Source organism: Leptinotarsa decemlineata, unplaced genomic scaffold (genome assembly GCF_025532065.1).
Source record: "Leptinotarsa decemlineata unplaced genomic scaffold, Ldec_3_MD MMD2_tig00026282_RagTag_RagTag, whole genome shotgun sequence".
Taxonomy (NCBI): Eukaryota; Metazoa; Arthropoda; class Insecta; order Coleoptera; family Chrysomelidae; genus Leptinotarsa; species Leptinotarsa decemlineata.
In genome coordinates this window covers 2,278,220-2,294,712 of record NW_027412668.1, presented here as the reverse complement: position 1 = coordinate 2,294,712, position 16,493 = coordinate 2,278,220, and the positions used below count along the sequence as shown (strand labels likewise).

At 38.5% G+C, this 16,493-nt stretch overlaps 1 protein-coding gene across 1 annotated transcript; it reads left to right on the top strand.

Annotated features, from left to right (window-relative positions):
• The first annotated feature begins 198 nt into the window (after positions 1–198).
• On the top strand, positions 199–15,959 carry RpII215 (RNA polymerase II subunit RpII215). Its single transcript, XM_023174454.2, is given in 16 exon segments — positions 199–351; positions 3,978–4,247; positions 4,303–4,630; positions 5,621–5,891; positions 7,120–7,141; positions 7,143–7,342; positions 7,403–7,534; positions 7,605–7,812; positions 10,186–10,591; positions 10,650–10,751; positions 10,857–11,155; positions 11,294–12,423; positions 12,962–13,299; positions 13,390–13,679; positions 13,792–14,290; positions 14,534–15,959. Coding segments are annotated over 16 exon segments (5,691 nt in total). The 5' UTR covers positions 199–273; the 3' UTR covers positions 15,652–15,959.
• Positions 15,960–16,493: the final 534 nt, after the last annotated feature.

Below are 16,493 nucleotides of genomic sequence, written 5' to 3'. Positions count from 1 at the left end.
CATTTCAAAGATTTCAAGTGAACCTTCCTTGAAACAAGAAACGTAAACATTTTACTTCGATATGTAACTTTTACATTCACTTTATTTTCCTTGGTTCCCCAGAATATATTTACGAATTCAGACAAGGTAAGGTGTTAAGTGTTCTGTGAAGTTGGTGTTTTGTGAAGTTGGCATTCTGTGAAGTTGGTGTTCTGTGGGGTCCCTTCTACAACCATCTGTCAGCCTCAGTCTGTGATCAGTTGATCATCGGCTCACAACGATTTAGACGTCAAGATGGCGGCGTCTGATAGTAAAGTTCCGCTAAGAACAGTGAAAAGAGTGCAGTTTGGAATACTGAGTCCAGATGAAATAGTGAGTAAAATATGCCTTATGTTGTAGCCGTCAGTATTACAGTAATTTCAAGTCAATCACAGATCTGTTTTCATAAGAAAAACAGTGGTTTTTGTTGAACATTTTGGACAATTTCACAAAGCAGTGTGAGGACACTAAATTTTCACAGGATGTAATTTGTTGTGCAAAAACCGAAAAAAAGCTACTATTTCATCGAATACTGTACAATTTTCACGAATATCAGAAAAATACTGTTGAGCATATACATACCAATTTTCTATTTAATTTGTGTGAAATGTTACTTGGTTTTTTCTGATTGTTAAAACTAATCAAAAATGATGTTCGTTCCTCTAAGAAACACTAGGACATGTTTTGACAAATCCCTGTATCTGGAAAACCAGAAACTAGTGTTTGTAAATATCTGTCAAGGTCAAGGCACTTTCTTTAAATGACGTCATAATACTCAATATGTTTCCCAGAGGGGATTTCCTCATAAATCACATAAGTTATATTTTTCATTATATTTGCATTCATGAATCTTCATCATCATCATAGAGGCTTTCCAATATCATTTAGCCAAATGAAATCAAAAACATCCACTGTTACCTCTTATCGACCCTGGTTTCAGAACGATTATAGTAAGACCTTCGACATAATTAGACATATACTACTGTCAGCAATATTACATTCCCTCGGATTCGATGATAGTTCACTTTTTCAAATAGGATTTCAAATAGTAAAATGTAACTATATCTTATCTGCACTTGTAGGAATGAGAAGTAGTTTTCTGCTAGACTCAATATTGGACCTATTCCTATTTTGATTGTACTTGCCTTCTTCCTGAAAGTTTTAAACACGGTAAACAACAATCCTACTGTTCATAACTTTGACATATGAGCTGTCAAACGTTTGAACCTAGTTTTCATAAGAAATAAATAATTTTAAAAAGTGTAGATTTAGTAAATCGGTTTAGTAATGTTCAAAGTAAGTGGCATTTACAGAGACAATAACATTGGTTTCAGTAACATCTATTAAGACGCCCTGTATACAATACTCTCACATTCATTGGGAGTGTCAACTTATTCACAACTTCAACTTCCACAAAGATATAGATCCTTTTCAAACCGGAAATTTCTTATTGAAGTGAAAAAGATACTAATTGATCTGTCCCTACTCCCTAATGACAAACTGTTTTTATTATGTTGAGGAATATCTCACTTACAATTATTTATAGCCCAAGACTTTAATTTTTTCCTGTCATCTATTTTCATCTTTCAACTTGATTCTCTGAATTTGCTGGGACATGTATTTAGTTTTATTCATAGACATTATACTCGTATATTCAGGACAATGTGGATCTTATGACGATAAACATTATTATTATCAGAATTATTATTTCCATTTTATTGGTTTTCCTTTTTTTGATTTCACAATATTTGTTTCTTTTGTTTATATTTCATAGTAGTTGTAGTAGTATATGACGTCTCTATGATTAACATATCTGCTAGTTTCACTCTATTCGCGGATGATACTACAATATTGTGGAATAAAAAAACTCAGTGGACTTAAATGAAATAATATCAATGTTTTTTGAAGAAGTGCTAGAACCTGAACTAGTTTCAACAATAACCGAACTAAAAAATAAAAAATCGAGTGGCCTAGACGATATAACAATAAAAGTTCTGAAATATGTCATCCCATCTATATCTGAAATTCTGTTGAATCTTATGAATCACTCTATAATGGAAGGCGTGTTTCTGAGTGTCTTCAAAACAGCCAAAGTTATTCCTATTCATAAAAAGGGTTCACTCGAAGATACAGATAACTATCGCCAAATATCATTACTGAGTATTCCATCTAAAGTTATTGAAAAAATAGTAGCAAATAGAATTATTGCGTTTCTCGAAAAATACAAGATTCTAACCGATCATCAACATGGTTTTAGAAAAGCTAGATCAGTTGAGACTGCTATTGCTAGAAAATTCGAGTTTATTTACAATGAAATCGATAAGGGCAAGTACGTAGTTTCAATATTATTTGACTTGGCTAAGACGTTTGATTCAGTAAATAGTGACATAATGGTTAGTAAGTTATATAACATTGGCATTAGAGGGTTCCTTCTGGAATGGATAAAATCTTTTATGGAAGATAGGAAAATGGTAGTGACTGTGAATAATGCAGTATCTGATATTCAAGAGATTATCCTTGGGGTACCACAGGGGTCCATTTTAGGCCCACTGCTTTTCTCTATCTATATAAATGATCTTCCGAAGTATATAAAACAAGGTTTCATTATCCTATTCGCAAATGACACTACCATAACAGTTTCCGGAAATACTGTATATATATATATATATATATATATATATATATATATATATATATATATATATATATATGTATGTATATATGTATATATATATATATGTATATATATATGTATATAGTTAAGTACCTGTTTCAAGTGTCCGATCTATGTTATACTGTGGACCGTTATTATTGTTTTATATAATTTTCATATTTTTATTTATGACATGTCTTATATCATGTATATGATCGAAAAGACGAATAAAGTTGTTATTATTATTATTATCATCCGACTTGAAGAAGGTGAAGAGCTGGTGCGATGCAAATTTACTCTCTCTCAATGCATCAAAACGAATATATCATTCAAATGTTCGCTTGATGAAATGTCAATAGACGCTGCCACATTACAAAATAAATTAAACACAAAATTTCTCGGTGTATTCATTGATAATAGGCTGAAATTTGAGGAACACCTTAAACAACTCAAGAGTAAGATCTACTCCGGATGTTATGCAGTTAGAGTGGTTTCAAATGAGTTGGGTTTTCATATCGCAAAGACCATTTACCATGCACTTATTGAGTCTCGACTACGTTATGGAATATCTTTTTGGGGAGCATGCAACTCATCCCCTCTCTACGGAAGAGGGCACTAAGATGTCTCTGCAAAGTCAAACCCAGAAAATCGTGCAGGAACTTGTTCCCTGCCAATAAAATTTTAACAGTCATCACACTTTTCATCTTAGAGACGGTTTGCCTTGTTTATAAACATAAATCGAAGTTCAACTTTGCTTCTACTTCTTATGCTACTCGTAATAGCAATTATACTTTTATTGAATCAAGGATTCCATATATTATAATGGTGGTAAGTTGTTCAATCATTTACCACTAGAAATGAGATCTGCAAATCTAAGCAACATTTATTTCAAAAAGACGGTGAAGTTTTTTAGCGAATACTTTCAACAATATATCAGCAATTCTTTGTACTATCACTTTATATATAGTGGTATTTTATCTATACATTTTTAGAACTTTTTTATATTCACAATTATACATTTTTGGAACTTTTTTATATCTACATTCATACTGTGTTGGTACTTTTTCTATATTAACATTGTATTTCTTGGACTTTGTCAATGAAATGCAAATCTTTTGACAATAAAGTATGTTTTGAAAAGCTCAATGACTAAGAATGAGAAGAAACTAAGTAGATGTCACGAAAAAAAAAACTTCAAAAAGTTTAACTTATTATATTCTTTAATGAGATAAATACATATCCGTAACAATCCAAAAATGAAAACTCCTAATTTCTCCGTGTCTCTGAATGTTTTCCTTTCTTTCAGCGTCGTATGTCAGTCACAGAAGGCGGCATTCGCTTTCCAGAAACCATGGAAGCTGGCCGCCCCAAGCTGTGCGGTCTCATGGACCCAAGACAAGGAGTCATCGACAGAAACTCCAGGTGCCAGACATGTGCTGGTAACATGACAGAATGCCCCGGTCATTTCGGGCACATAGAATTAGCAAAACCCGTTTTCCACGTCGGATTCGTCACAAAAACCATCAAAATCCTCCGATGCGTTTGTTTCTTTTGCAGCAAGTTATTAGTCAGTCCGGTAGGTGGAGCAGTTTCAAATTTAATTTGCCCGACTCACTTTATACTGTTTCTAGAATAACCCCAAAATCAAAGAAGTCGTCATGAAATCAAAGGGACAACCCAGGAAGAGGTTGGCTTTTGTGTACGATCTTTGCAAGGGCAAAAACATTTGCGAGGGAGGAGACGAAATGGATGTCGGTAAAGAGGGGGAAGATCCCAATAAAAAAGCAGGTCACGGAGGTTGTGGTAGGTACCAACCTAACATCAGAAGAACCGGTCTCGATCTCACTGCCGAGTGGAAGCACGTAAACGAAGACACGCAAGAGAAAAAGAGCGCACTGTCGGCAGAGAGAGTGTGGGAAATATTGAAGCATATAACGGATGAGGAGTGTTTCATCCTCGGTAAGTATTTGTGGTATGAGCCATATGAAATATTAGTAGCAATCAATATTTGATTGAAAATTACATTATTCTATATTATACATGAGTTACTGTACTACCTCTTAATGAAATTCGAGAATTTATCAGTATGCTTTATCTCTGGAACAAGTGCTATCTTGTATCTCCTGAACTAGTGCTCTGCCTTATCTCCAGAACTAGTGCTAGGCTATATTTCTGGGACTAATGCTACGCCATATATCTGGAACTAGTGTCATCCCATATCTCCGGAACCAGTGCTATGATATATATCCGTCACTGGTGCTATTTTATATATCTGACACTAATGCTATTTTATATATCTGACACTAGTGATATGCTATATATCTGACACTAGTGCTATGCTATATATCTGACACTAGTGCTATGCTATATATCTGACACTAGTGCTATGCTCTCTCTCTCTCTCTCTCTCTCTCTCTCTCTCTCTCTCTCTCTCTCTCTCTCTCTCTCTCTTCTCTCTCTCTCTCTCTCTCTCTCTCTCTCCTCTCTCTCTCTCTCTCTCTCTCTCTCTCTCTCTCTCTCTCTCTCTCTCTCTCCGGATCCAGTGAATTACAAACAATGAATATCATGGGTATTTCCTTTAAATTGAAGTTTCGAGTTATCCAAATTTTTTTCAGTATGGTGTCTCTCAAGGAACCTTTATGGGTCCGCTTTTATTCAGCATATACTTCAACCTCGCTAAAGCAAGCATTCATTCATTAGCAAATTTTTTGAATTTTTCTGTAGGCGAAGAATTTGATGAGCCCAAAATAAAAAACTATACATTTTTCATTCAATAAGGAATGATTTCATTCAAAAGTATTTACTTTTTACTCTTATATGTAGGAACTGTATTCATCTCTCATATTTATGACATTGAATTCGTTCAAGAAAACCATTGAATCATGTAAATTTGAAACGCCTAGGATAAAAGTGAATTTTTAGTGACATCATTTTTATAATTATCATTAGGTATGGACCCTAAATTTGCCAGACCCGATTGGATGATAGTAACAGTACTCCCTGTCCCGCCTTTGGCTGTTAGACCTGCCGTAGTCATGTTTGGCTCAGCCAGGAATCAGGATGATTTAACCCACAAACTGGCAGATATCATCAAGGCCAACAATGAACTACAGAAGAACGAAGCTGCTGGTACTTCGGCTCATATTATCACAGAGAACATTAAGATGTTGCAGTTCCATGTTGCCACTTTGGTAGACAATGATATGCCGGGCATGCCAAGGTTTGTTTTTTGAATCAATCAGTTACTAAATGTTTATACAACTTAACTGTAATTGAATAGTTTTTAATGTCGATTTGGCATAATACGCTTTTAAATCAATTTTAAAAAATCGTCATTACTTCTAAGTTTATTCTCTGAATATATTATTTTTTATTCCATATTTCAACTTGACTATTCTTGAATACAGAACATTAGACAGTGTCATTCCGAATTTCAGATTAAAATTTATAATTACGATATAAAATTTACTTACTACGGAATGTGAAATACCCAGTTATCATTATCATTTTCGGATACAATGTTAAAACACAAATCCACGTACAAAAAAATGAGTAGTTGATTTATACCGCTTCGAAGTCCTCCCCCACCATGTTGAAACGACATTGACTCTACCACTTTCAGATTGTTTTAGCTCTGACCTTGAATAACCTTGAACTACGTCATGAGAACGTAATTTTGAAGGCTATTCAACCTTGATCATCATTAATGATCCCCCACCATTCTTAACTCATTCAATTGAGAAATCTCCAGCTACAAATTCAGTGTCGAATTTTCAATCTATACGTAGAATCATAATGTATTGTTGTAATAGGTATGATAGAAGTTTTACTCAGGTAGATAGCTTACGTTGTCATCAGGCACGGTCTTGTAGGCCTAATAATGTCATCGCCGGACCTTCAGCTAAAAACCCCAAGTATCGGATGAATTCTCACCTTAAGATAATGGAGCATGCACTGAGTTTTTCGTTGACTTTGAACTTATCAATAGCACATTAACTTTTATTTTTTCAGTATGAAAAGATTTTATAGTAAATAACGTTCAACTGACAAGCGATAGTTGTCATCATCATCAATTTCCTCTCAAAACTTAATTGCCAATGCTATCTCTTTTCGATCTACCAAGTGCAAACTATCATCAGAACAAGAACTTTCGCTAATCAGCACACAAAAGTCAATTGTTTCATATTCATTTTCCAAATTCAAAATAAAATGGTTCTATATATAAATGTATGTGTTAAATTGATGACACTTATAATGATTCATTGCTGTTGTTCCAAATGTAAATATTTCCAGTTAAGGTTCCGTTTATTTTCTGTACTAATTTGTACACATATTCTAATAGATCCGGCGATTATTAAGATTTATTACATATTGTATCAAGAAATACAACAAAAACCTAACGAATCCCTCAAAATTTTTCATGAACGTTGCTATCATTCATATTTTAGAGCCATGCAGAAGTCGGGTGTAACCTCTGAAAGCAATCAAATCAAGACTGAAAGGTAAAGAAGGCAGGATCAGAGGTAACCTTATGGGTAAGCGTGTGGATTTCTCCGCTCGTACCGTAATCACGCCTGATCCTAACCTACGTATCGATCAAGTAGGAGTTCCGAGAAGCATTGCTCAAAACATGACCTTTCCAGAAATTGTGACCCCCTTCAATTTCGACAAGTAAGTAAAAAACCATGTGATAACTAAGTTCCAGATGATTTAGAATGTCTTTCTTTTTAGAATGTTGGAGTTGGTACAGAGGGGTAATTCGCAGTACCCAGGAGCAAAATACATTATCAGAGACAATGGCGAAAGAATCGATCTGAGGTTTCATCCCAAGCCGTCAGATTTACATCTTCAGTGCGGATATAAGTAAGTTTATCTATCTTTTGGCGAGTTCTTTTTACCTAGTGCGGTACTAATCCTAACCTTTTTCTTTCAGAGTGGAGAGACATATTCGAGATGGTGATCTGGTCATTTTCAATCGACAGCCAACTCTCCACAAGATGAGTATGATGGGTCACAGGGTGAAGGTGTTGCCCTGGTCGACGTTTCGGATGAACTTATCGTGTACCTCCCCTTACAACGCCGATTTTGACGGCGATGAAATGAACCTCCACGTACCGCAGAGTATGGAGACGAGAGCTGAGGTATGTCTCACTTTTTTTGTCCTTTGAGGTTCTTTTTAGGATCATTATTTGGAGCTGGTGTCCTGACTAGCATTCGGTTTGCAGGTTCACGGCATCTGTTCGATTGATATTAAAAGTTCACAAATTATCTGCGAATAAAACCCACTTGAATGAATAAGAGCAAATCCTGTAAGTAGTATTACTATGCGGTAACAGGTCCAAATTTTATCGGCTGTATTGTTTAGCCCAGATGATTTTGAAAACTTGGAACGATTAGTGCATGGTAAAATTTTCGAGTCTGTTTATCGATATTTTTGTTTTTCAAAACTAGTTCTATATCCAAGATACATCATATTTGTTGAATCTCGTTCAAAATGTATGAAACTTAGAGTTCTGTTTATGGATAATTGTCGAAAACATGAAATATGGGATAATTTCAATAGAAAAGTAGAGGCAATGAACATCAACAAAATCTGGCTACCTATCCTTGGAGGCACAGAACCAAGGTCAGGTAATCCAATTTAAAAAAAACAAGCCACGCCCTCTGGAATTGTAGTTACTGCGTTTGGAACAACGTTAACAACAACTTGGGCACTCCGGCCTTTACCACATCGCCTTTCACAATGTCTACCGCAGTATTAGACGAAACGTCGGACATGAAAGCCTGTAGACCACGGCAAGAAAAACAGAAAATAGCTTTCACAACATGGACATAGTTCCGGCCATTTTAATTTAATACAATTAAAAAGTAATCGAACCTTATTATTTTGGCTATTTTGAAATGATGTGTAATAGCAGGGGAGCCCCCGATGCAAAATGGGGAATTACCCGAGCATCATTGAGACATATTAGGTTGCAAAGCTTAGATGATAAGAAAAAAAACATTATATAATATATACCTTTTCATCGGTGGAGGAAGTGGGTACAGATTTTTAAATATGTAAAAAAATACTGTTGCATGGACATACTCGAGCGCGTCAGATATTGATAGCATAAATGTCCTACGTATTTTAATAATGTTGGTAGGTTAATCTGATCGTTTGCATGATGTGGGTGGTTGTACGTAAGGGTTAAAAGTGAAAAGAAAAAAATTTTATCGAGCGCGTGTAAGTGCAACAAAAAAAGCTCTCATTCAATAATCTGACGATTTCGATCTGACGCAAACTCGCGGCCATTATTATAATATGCATAAAAAATTCGCCATTTGAAATACTCAAGCGCGTCAGATTAAGATATATATGGTTCATCTTTATGTTTTAGGCTTGCTGTCTCATAATCTGACGATTATCTAGAGAGATTCGCTTAATCTGACACAAACAATTTTTTTTTTCAATTCATTGAACTTTATTAATTGAAATTGATTACTTGATGAAGAAAAGAGAAATGAAACTTTCTATGTTTTTAACCACTTTTATTTTTAACTAACGTTACTGCAGTTTCGTCCTATAAGGACATTTTCAAACTTATATATTGTAAAAGTTTGAAAATGTCCTTATATATTGTATAAGTTTGAAAATGTCCTTATAAGACGAAACGTTAGTTACAAATAAAAGTGATAAAAACAGAAAGTTTAATTTTTCTTTTCTTCATTATGATTTCCTACCACGTAGTAACGGCTACATCAATCAATTAATTGATTAATTAATCTTTATCACGAACGAGTCTCTGAGATCAGCTGTGATGGCGTCATGGCAACATAATTCAGAGTGGGGACGGAGCGAGAGAGTAATAGAGAAAAAGTGAATAGAAAATAGAGGAATAGAAACTCGGAGAGGGAAATATAGGTATCACACAGGTGCACGTATTAAACTTTATCGACGAATTTTTCTTATTTCGGCTTGCGGAAATCGTCAGATTATATATTTTTCGTTATCCTTGAATTATTTCCTTCAAAATAAAAAAAAATTTGCTACGCTCGAGAATGTCGAAATGATGTTATTTTTTTACAACTTTGCTGCCCTCCCCTTTCTTTACGTCACTCTCAAATTGTCAGATTACTGGAATATACACTTTTTAGCAGGTAATTAACTCGCCCTACCTTAATCTGACTCGCTCGAGAATTTCTGATGATCAATTTTTTTTTACTAATCTGATCCTTTATCCCTCACAGGCGGCCTTATATATGGGGCTCATATTTGGTGGAGGTACTCAACCGGTACAAGGTATCCCCCTGTATATTAATCTGCCGCGCTTCAGTAAATCCCGATATCCCCGCTTGGGCTCCCCTATTATAATGACAAAAAACTGAAGATATTGACTGACTCACAAAATATGTCCGTCCTTCATTCAAACTGAGTTTGATTATAGGGTGTAGTTCAGCGTGGAATATCTTACTCTACAGACTTACAGTTACTTTGACTCGTTTCCACTCTCACAAATTTTTCAAAATTCCAGGTGGAAAACTTGCACATCACCCCCCGTCAGATCATCACCCCACAAGCGAACAAACCCGTCATGGGTATCGTACAGGACACGCTGACGGCCGTCCGGAAAATGACAAAACGCGACGTTTTCATTGAGAAAGAACAAATGATGAACTTGCTCATGTTCTTGCCGATTTGGGACGGTAAAATGCCTCGGCCGGCCATCTTGAAGCCGAAGCCGCTGTGGACCGGCAAACAGATATTTTCTCTTATCATTCCCGGAAACGTCAACATGATCAGAACACATTCGACACATCCTGATGAAGAAGACGACGGACCATATAAATGGATATCGCCCGGAGACACCAAAGTCATGGTGGAGCACGGGGAGCTTGTCATGGGGATCTTGTGCAAGAAGACTCTGGGTACTTCAGCAGGTGGGTTTATGTCAAATATGAAATTGCTCAGTAAGATTCAATTTTTGGGTTTTTACAGGATCTTTGCTTCATATTTGTATGTTGGAATTGGGTCACGAGGTATGCGGAAGGTTTTACGGTAATATTCAGACCGTAATCAACAACTGGTTGTTACTCGATGGTAAGTTGAACTGTGATCAGCCGTTAGCAGTCTAGTTTTCGTTTGTTCGCAGATATTTTTACTATTTTGTGAAGGGATTTTCATTCAAATTGTTTTCCTATCCAGGTCACAGCATCGGTATCGGAGACACCATTGCCGATCCTCAGACTTACACGGAGATTCAGAAAGCCATCAAAAAGGCCAAAGAGGACGTAATAGAGGTTATACAGAAGGCTCACAACATGGAGCTCGAGCCGACGCCAGGTAATACGTTGCGTCAGACTTTCGAGAATCAGGTAAACAGGATTCTGAATGACGCTCGTGACAAAACTGGTGGTTCCGCTAAGAAATCTCTTACAGAGTACAACAATTTGAAGGCTATGGTCGTTTCTGGTTCCAAAGGATCTAACATTAATATTTCCCAGGTAAGTTTTTTTGACGAGATATTTGCCGCCCAACGTGGGACCAATTTACTTTGAACTTTGTTTGGAACTATGTAATAAAATAACACTAAGATTGGTTCCTTTATGAATGTAGGCTAAAAACTCCAAACACTCTTCCAGGTTATCGCTTGCGTGGGTCAACAGAACGTTGAAGGTAAACGTATACCATTCGGTTTCCGCAAGCGCACGTTGCCGCATTTCATAAAAGACGATTACGGTCCCGAGTCTAGAGGCTTCGTAGAAAATTCGTACCTCGCCGGTCTAACCCCGTCCGAGTTTTATTTCCATGCTATGGGAGGTCGAGAAGGTCTCATCGATACCGCTGTAAAGACTGCCGAAACTGGTTATATTCAGCGTCGTCTCATAAAGGCTATGGAGAGCGTCATGGTACACTATGACGGTACCGTTAGAAATTCGGTGGGACAGCTAATTCAGTTGAGGTACGGAGAAGATGGCTTGTGCGGGGAGATGGTAGAGTTTCAGACGCTGCCGACGGTTAAATTGAGCAACAAAGCCTTCGAGAGAAAGTTTAGATTCGACCCTAGCAACGAACGGTATCTGAGGAGGGTGTTCACTGAAGATGTCATCAAACAGCTCATGGGGTCCGGCGAGGTCATCTCCGAGCTCGAGCGGGAGTGGGAGCAACTCCAGAAGGACAGAGAAGCCCTTAGGCAGATTTTCCCTAGTGGAGAATCTAAAGTAGTACTGCCGTGCAACCTGCAACGAATGATCTGGAATGTCCAGAAGATCTTCCACATCAACAAGAGAGCTCCAACAGACTTATCTCCGCTGCGCGTCATCAACGGCGTCCGGGAACTCCTCAAGAAGTGCGTCATCGTAGCAGGAGAGGATCGCCTCTCGAAACAAGCCAACGAGAACGCTACTCTCCTCTTCCAGTGCTTGGTGCGATCTACGCTATGCGCTAAATCTGTCTCCGAACAGTTCAGATTGAGCACCGAAGCTTTCGAGTGGTTGATTGGAGAAATCGAAACACGCTTCCAGCAGGCTCAGGCAAATCCCGGAGAAATGGTAGGGGCTTTGGCCGCTCAGTCTTTGGGAGAGCCCGCCACTCAGATGACGCTGAACACTTTCCATTTCGCCGGAGTGTCTTCCAAGAACGTAACGCTTGGTGTGCCCAGGTTGAAGGAAATTATTAACATATCGAAGAAGCCAAAAGCTCCGTCTCTTACGGTGTTTCTTACCGGTGCCGCTGCCAGGGATGCGGAGAAGGCCAAGAACGTATTGTGCAGGTGAGTGTCGACACATTTTTTTTTTTTTTTTTTTTTTTTTTTTTTTTTTTTTTTTTTTTTGAATTTTGTCATACAAAATTTTCTGATAGATGCCACAATAGAGTGAAGATAAGAGTACATTGTATGGCAAAAGTAACATGTTTGACATTTTGACGTCGTTTTAACTTCGAATGTCTGTCACAAATTTGGCAAACCGTGTATTCAGCAAATCTGTGATAGAGACAAACTAGTACCAAACTTTTGGCATATGTTTAACATGCCTTATATACCAAATGAAAATACGGGGTGATAAACCAAGCGATCGCCAAATGTTTGGGTGTTTGTCAACCCTTCCCGCTGACTGCCGAAAGTTTGGACCAGCCATTTTAATAAGTCGCAATTTCCTTCCTTATTATCATCTCTTCAGTATAATATTTGGCTCTCAAACTTATTTCAAGGTCAAAAGCGGGTTGATGATGAAAAATGTCTAAAATATTTCCAATCTTATAATAATTGTAGCATTAGCCTGTTTTTTTTTTAATTTCCTGTATTTCTATAGATTGGAACACACAACTCTGCGAAAAGTTACAGCGAACACAGCCATTTACTATGATCCTGATCCACAAAACACTGTCATAACTGAAGATCAAGAATTCGTAAATGTTTACTATGAAATGCCTGACTTTGACCCAACGAGAATATCTCCCTGGTTGCTACGTATCGAGCTCGATAGAAAGCGTATGACGGACAAAAAACTGACTATGGAACAAATTGCAGAAAAGATCAACGCTGGTTTCGGAGATGATTTGAATTGTATTTTCAATGATGACAATGCCGAAAAACTGGTACTTCGTATCAGGATAATGAACAGTGACGATGGCAAGTTCGGTGGAGAAGGTAAGTCAGATTTTGGGTTTACATTTGAAATCCATATGCGTGGTTGTTTTTTTGTGTCAGCCCTTTTTATCTTCTGAATTGTTCGCGCAGGTGGAGACGAAGACGTCGACAAAATGGAAGACGACATGTTCCTGAGGTGTATAGAAGCTAACATGTTGAGTGACATGACTTTGCAAGGTATCGAGGCCATCTCCAAAGTGTACATGCACTTGCCGCAAACCGACTCAAAAAAGAGGATAGTTATTACCGAGACGGGAGAGTTCAAAGCCATCGCTGAGTGGTTGCTGGAAACAGACGGTACGAGCATGATGAAAGTACTGTCAGAAAGAGATGTCGACCCTGTGAGAACATTCTCCAACGATATTTGCGAGATATTCCAGGTGAGTTAGTTTGTTGTATACATTCATTCATTCAAATGTTGAAAAACATCAATATATGTCATCCGCATTAGCCTGTTTTGTATTTGACTAGCGACTTTTATTTTACTTTTAGGTGCTCGGAATAGAGGCTGTTCGTAAATCGGTTGAGAAAGAAATGAACGCCGTCCTGCAGTTCTACGGTCTGTATGTAAACTATCGCCATCTCGCGTTGCTTTGCGACGTCATGACAGCCAAGGGTCACTTGATGGCCATCACCCGTCACGGTATCAACAGACAAGACACCGGAGCTCTGATGAGATGCTCCTTCGAAGAAACAGTCGACGTGCTATTGGACGCGGCTAGTCACGCCGAAGTCGACCCAATGAGAGGTGTCTCCGAGAATATTATCCTCGGCCAGCTGCCCAGGATGGGCACAGGCTGTTTTGATTTGCTGCTCGACGCGGAGAAGTGTAAAATGGGCATGCCGATCCCTCAGGCTCACGGAACTGACATCATGTCTTCGAACTTCTTCGCAGTACCAACACCAAGTAGTAGTATGAGCCCTGCGGTGCCGCTGACGCCTTGGAACCAGGGCGCTACTCCATACGCAGGCAGCGTTTGGTCGCCTCAAAGTGAGTCAACTTTTTTTTTTGTTTACGTGAGGTTCTGTTTTGGGCCCTCTTCTGTTATTGACTTATGTAATCTTTAGTTTAATGATGATCATTTGGATTAGTCTATATTAAAATCTGTTGATACCTTTATAAATAAGTGATAAATCAATATTTTTCGATTTAGTGGGACATACACTCGAATTTTGCACCAACTACCTACTATAGGAATAACTTTTATTTTCAATTTCTTTATGTTTTTTCCAGATTTGCCAGGCATGACGCCCAGCGCTGGCTTTTCTCCTTCTGCGGCTTCAGACGCTTCTGGAATGTCTCCCGGCTACGGTGGCTGGTCACCAGGAGGACAATCTCCAGCGATGTCTCCCTACATGGCATCACCACACGGACAGTCACCTTCCTACAGCCCGTCGAGTCCTGCATTCCAGCCGACATCACCATCTATGACTCCTACATCGCCTGGTTATTCTCCAAGCTCGCCAGGCTATTCTCCAACTAGTCCCAATTACAGCCCGACCAGTCCCAGCTATTCTCCAACGTCTCCAAGTTACTCGCCGACGTCTCCCAGTTACAGCCCCACTTCTCCAAGTTACTCTCCGACTTCACCGAGTTATTCCCCTACTTCTCCGAGTTACTCTCCCACTTCCCCAAGTTACAGCCCTACGTCGCCTAGCTACAGTCCAACTTCTCCAAGTTACTCTCCCACCTCTCCGAGTTATTCCCCTACTTCCCCCAGTTACTCTCCCACTTCGCCGAGTTACTCTCCCGCCTCGCCGAATTACAGTCCCACCTCTCCTAGCTACTCTCCCACTTCTCCTAATTACAGTCCCACCTCACCCAGTTACTCTCCGACGTCGCCGAGTTACTCGCCGTCTTCTCCGAGATACACTCCCGCTTCTCCCAGCTATTCTCCCACGTCTCCCAGTTACTCTCTTACGTCTCCGCAATATTCTCCTGCTTCCCCGAGTTATTCCCCCTCGTCTCCGAAGTATTCGCCTACGTCACCGAGTTATTCGCCCACTTCTCCGTCGTTCTCGGGAGGCAGTCCTCAGTACTCTCCCACGTCTCCCAGTTATTCCCCCACTTCGCCGAGTTATTCTCCTTCGAGCCCACAGCACACTCCCGCTGCAAGCTCGAGGTATTCACCGTCTTCTCCGAATTACTCGCCGAGCTCTCCTAGTTATTCTCCTACTTCTCCTCAGTATTCGCCGCACAGCACTAAATATTCCCCCACCTCTCCTACCTACACGCCGACGAGTCCCAGTTATTCTCCCGCCTCTCCGGCTTACTCTCCTCAGCCTCCGAGATATTCCCCTTCGTCACCCAGTTACTCTCCTACCAGTCCCAGTCAGGACGATTCTATGTAAGGAGGGAATTTGGGAGCAGTTATTTATGACATATTGTTATTTTGAATCATTTTGGTTACATACATTTAAGCAAATTGGGATTTTGCTCAGATTATTCAATCTATCGAAGTGCCAGGTATTTTTTGTAATTATTTTTTATTCATAATGATTTTATTTAATTCATAATTATATGAAGGCGCCTTTAATGGAGGGCATGCAGGAGTGATGACTTCTCAGTATGAGTTATGAAGTTATATTGTAAGTAGGAGGTAGAGTATTTTAATATGTATAGATGTTGAATACTTTATAAATAAATTTATTAAAAACCCTGTACTTGTTTTTTTTGATGAACTTGATAGTTTTCATCGACACAAACAAATCAATGTTGGTTCCACACAGTGTTAGTTTTTGAAGCTTAAAGTGTTATTTGATCATTGGGCTGCTGAAAATACAAAATGAATGTCAATAGTATAAGTGGAAAGTAACTGAATTGAAATCAAAAATAAGTTGCTCAAAGTAACGGTCAAAATCTACAAGTAAAACATTTTTAGAGTTTGAAACATGGGATCTCAATATATCGTTCATTGGCAGATTTATTTGTGTTTGTACTAGGTCCCTATTTTTGAATCACTCACAATTCTGCGAATCTTTCGTGCGATTCGAGAATAGCCGCCCCGTTTGTAATGTACACTTGAATAAATATGAATCATCTTCTAAACATCGCATTATTTCCGTCAACAATACTTTTACAAGAGATATGGTTGAAATAAACGTAAAATCAGGTGGAAATATTGAATCAAAATGTCATTTAGACATCTTCTTCGCTTTCCTAGGGTTTTGCACTGCCACCTCGTGGCAGACTT